Source organism: Myotis davidii, unplaced genomic scaffold (assembly GCF_000327345.1).
Source record: "Myotis davidii unplaced genomic scaffold, ASM32734v1 scaffold7328, whole genome shotgun sequence".
In the NCBI taxonomy this organism is placed as follows: Eukaryota; Metazoa; Chordata; class Mammalia; order Chiroptera; family Vespertilionidae; genus Myotis; species Myotis davidii.
Genome location: NW_006298551.1, coordinates 64,734 through 67,793, shown reverse-complemented (window position 1 = coordinate 67,793; position 3,060 = coordinate 64,734). Strand labels below are relative to the sequence as shown.

At 65.2% G+C, this 3,060-nt stretch overlaps 1 protein-coding gene across 1 annotated transcript; it reads left to right on the top strand.

Moving 5' to 3' along the window:
- The first annotated feature begins 540 nt into the window (after nt 1-540).
- On the top strand, nt 541-2,835 carry GPR17 (G protein-coupled receptor 17). The gene has a single exon (XM_006774178.2). The coding sequence runs from the start codon at nt 730-732 to the stop codon at nt 1,738-1,740; it is 1,011 nt and encodes a 336-aa protein (XP_006774241.1). The 5' UTR covers nt 541-729; the 3' UTR covers nt 1,741-2,835.
- Nucleotides 2,836-3,060: the final 225 nt, after the last annotated feature.

The window sequence follows — 3,060 nt, the reverse complement described above, 5'->3', positions numbered from 1 at the left end:
CTGCTGCCTAGGCTGGCCCTCGCCTCCGTGTGGGTGCGGCAGGCAGTGAGGCCTGGCAGACAGGTGTGCCCCGGCCTGACCTCTGGGGTCCTGGGACACAGAAAGCAGGCCCCTGGCCCCTGGGACACAGCCCACACTGCGCTGCTAGTGACCCTCCTCTGTGGCAGGCACCGGCGCTGTGGGCAGGGGCTGGCAGGAGAGAAGGCACAGCGGCCACACTCCACACCCCTGCCCTGGGGGAAGTGCCCCGGCTGCAGGTGGGTGCCAGGGGGCTGGACTCAGGGAGCAGGATCCACCTGGCCCCACCAGAGCTGGAGAGGCGCCAGCAGGGCTCCACACATGAGGCTTTTGGGACCAGGTAACCTGCTTCCCTGTCCTCCAGGAATGGGGCTCCGGGCCCACGTACCACCCTGCCCTCAGACAGCACACCTGAGGACCCCTCCCAGTCCTCCGCCTCCAGAGCCTCAGACACACTGGTTCGCTCCCCACCCCCCAGGGCTGACTGCGGGGTCTGAGACAATGTAGTCGGCCCTGCCCCGCCCCCGCAGAGCCTGCCCACAGGTAGGTGCGACTCACAGCAGCCAGGAAGCTCCAGGCCCGGTTCTGTTGTGCTTCTTGGTGACGTTCAGGAAGCCCGTGGCAGATGGACCAGGGGCCCCCACGCAGGGCGGCGCTACCAGGCGTCCTCTCTTCCTCCAGGCTCGTCCGGGCTCTGCCTCCAGCCGAAGCATGAGTGGCCTCAAGGGGGCCTCCAGTCTGGCAACCAATGCTTCCCTGGCGGCTGCGGATCAGTGTGGCCAGGAGACGCCGCTGGAGAACGTGCTCTTAGCCTCCTTCTACCTTCTGGATTTCCTCCTGGCTTTTGTGGGCAATGCCCTGGCCTTATGGCTTTTCCTCCGGGACCGCCGGGCGGGCACCCCTGCCGACGTGTTCCTGCTGCACCTGGCCGTGGCAGACCTGTCCTGCGTGCTGGTCCTGCCCACGCGCCTGGTCTACCACTTCTCGGGGAGCCACTGGCCGTTCGGGGAAATCCCATGCCGCCTCACTGGCTTCCTCTTCTACCTCAACATGTATGCCAGCATCTACTTCCTCACCTGCATCAGCGCCGACCGCTTCCTGGCCATTGTGCACCCCGTCAAGTCCCTCAAGCTCCGCAGGCCCCTCTACGCTCACCTGGCCTGCGCCTGCCTCTGGGTGGTGGTGGCCGTGGCCATGGCCCCACTGCTGGTGAGCCCACAGACCGTGAGGACCAACCACACAGTCGTCTGCCTGCAACTGTACCGGGAGAAGGCCTCCCCCCACGCGCTCCTGTCCCTGGCTGTGGCCTTCACCTTCCCGTTCGTCACCACGGTTACCTGCTACCTGCGGATCATCCACAGCCTGCGGCGGGGCCCCCGGGTGGAGACGCGCCTCAAGAACAAGGCGGTCCGCACCGTTGCCCTGGTGCTGGCCATCTTCCTGATCTGCTTCCTGCCCTACCACGTGCACCGTTTCGTCTACGTGCTGCGCCACCGCAGCACCTCCTGCGCCGCCCGGCGCGCCCTGGCCCTGGGGAACAGGGTCACCTCCTGCCTCACCAGCCTCAACGGGGCCCTGGACCCCATCATGTACTTTTTTGTGGCTGAGAAGTTCCGCAACACCCTGTGCAACCTGCTCTGCAGCCCAGGGCTCTCCGGGCCGCCCCCTAGCCTGGAAGGGAGGACCAATGAGAGCTCGATGAGCGCCAGGTCAGAGCTGTAGCCCAGGCCAGAGCTGTACCCCAGGCCAGTGCTGTACCCCAGGTCAGAGCTGTACCCCAGGTCAGAGCTTTACCCCAGGACAGAGCTGTAGCCCAGGCCAGAGCTGTACCCCAGGCCAGAGCTGTAGTCCAGGCCAGAGCTGTAGCCCAGGCCAGAGCTGTACCCCAGGCCAGTGCTGTACCCCAGGTCAGAGCTGTACCCCAGGTCAGAGATGTACCCCAGGACAGAGCTGTACCCCAGGCCAGAGCTGTACCCCAGGCCAGAGCTGTACCCCAGGTCAGATATGTACCCCAGGCCAGAGCTGTACCCCAGGTCAGATATGTACCCCAGGCCAGAGCTGTGAGCTCCTCCCCAGCCACACGCTGAGGAAAGACAGGGAATCCGCAGATCACTCCCGTCCCTCCCAGGTCAGACCTCATCACCTAGAGCTGGTTCTGTGGTTCTGTCTCACCCGATACACGAACCCTAAAATAGGAGAACCCTCTGCAGGTCGCCCCTGCGGCCCGTGGGCCCAGCGCCAGAATCTCAGTGATGTCACTGCAGCAGGAGGCCCAGCAGGAGGCCCGGGAGGGGCCCAGGGGCCCCAGCTTTCCTCAGTGCTCTGGCTCCTGCCCTCTCCGATAGAGCCACAGGGAGAGCCGCTGGCCGCTGGGGCCCTGGGAGCGCAGGGGAGGGGAGGGCAGGAGGCGGGCGATGTGCAAGGTGCTTTGAGTTCCCTTGGCCCGCACCTTGGCCAGATGACCCCTGAGTCTAGGAGCCACAAACTATAAATTGTAGCTGATCACTAAGTACATCTCAGGCTGGCGCCGGCGACATCCAACAAGCATGGCCTGTGGGCACCCCTTCCGATCCTCCTGCTGGAACCCACATGGGGGCGGAGGGCAAGGGGGAGGAGGGTCTGTCAACCCCAGCTTCTCGGCGGCTGCCAACAGAGTCCGGGCAGCGCAGACTAGCGGACAGCAGTCAGGGAGCTGGCCGCCACCACCCAGACCTGCAGGGCTGCCTCAGCCCCGCTCCCTCCCGGACCGCTCCCTATGGCCTGGCCAGGCTCAGAGCAGCTCCACTTCCTGTGCCGGGTGCCGCCCTGCCAGTCTCTCTGTGCGTCACTCTGATTATAAACTCACTGCCTGGCGGTTCTGACGGCCACTGTGTCTGGTGAAAGCCACACCCTCCCCAGAACAGCTCTTCAACCCGAGAATGGCTACCTGGGGGCGAAGGGAGCAGAGACGGGGTGGCATGTGCTCTTAACACCCACAATATGCCCGCCCCACACAGACCCAAGGTTCTGCACCGTGGTCTTCAGAGCGAGTGCCAGCCAGGC

Excerpts from the sequence above, each read along its gene's own strand:
- GPR17 (XM_006774178.2), top strand. The coding sequence starts at position 730 with ATGAGTGGCCTCAAGGGGGCCTCCAGTCTGGCAACCAATGCTTCCCTG.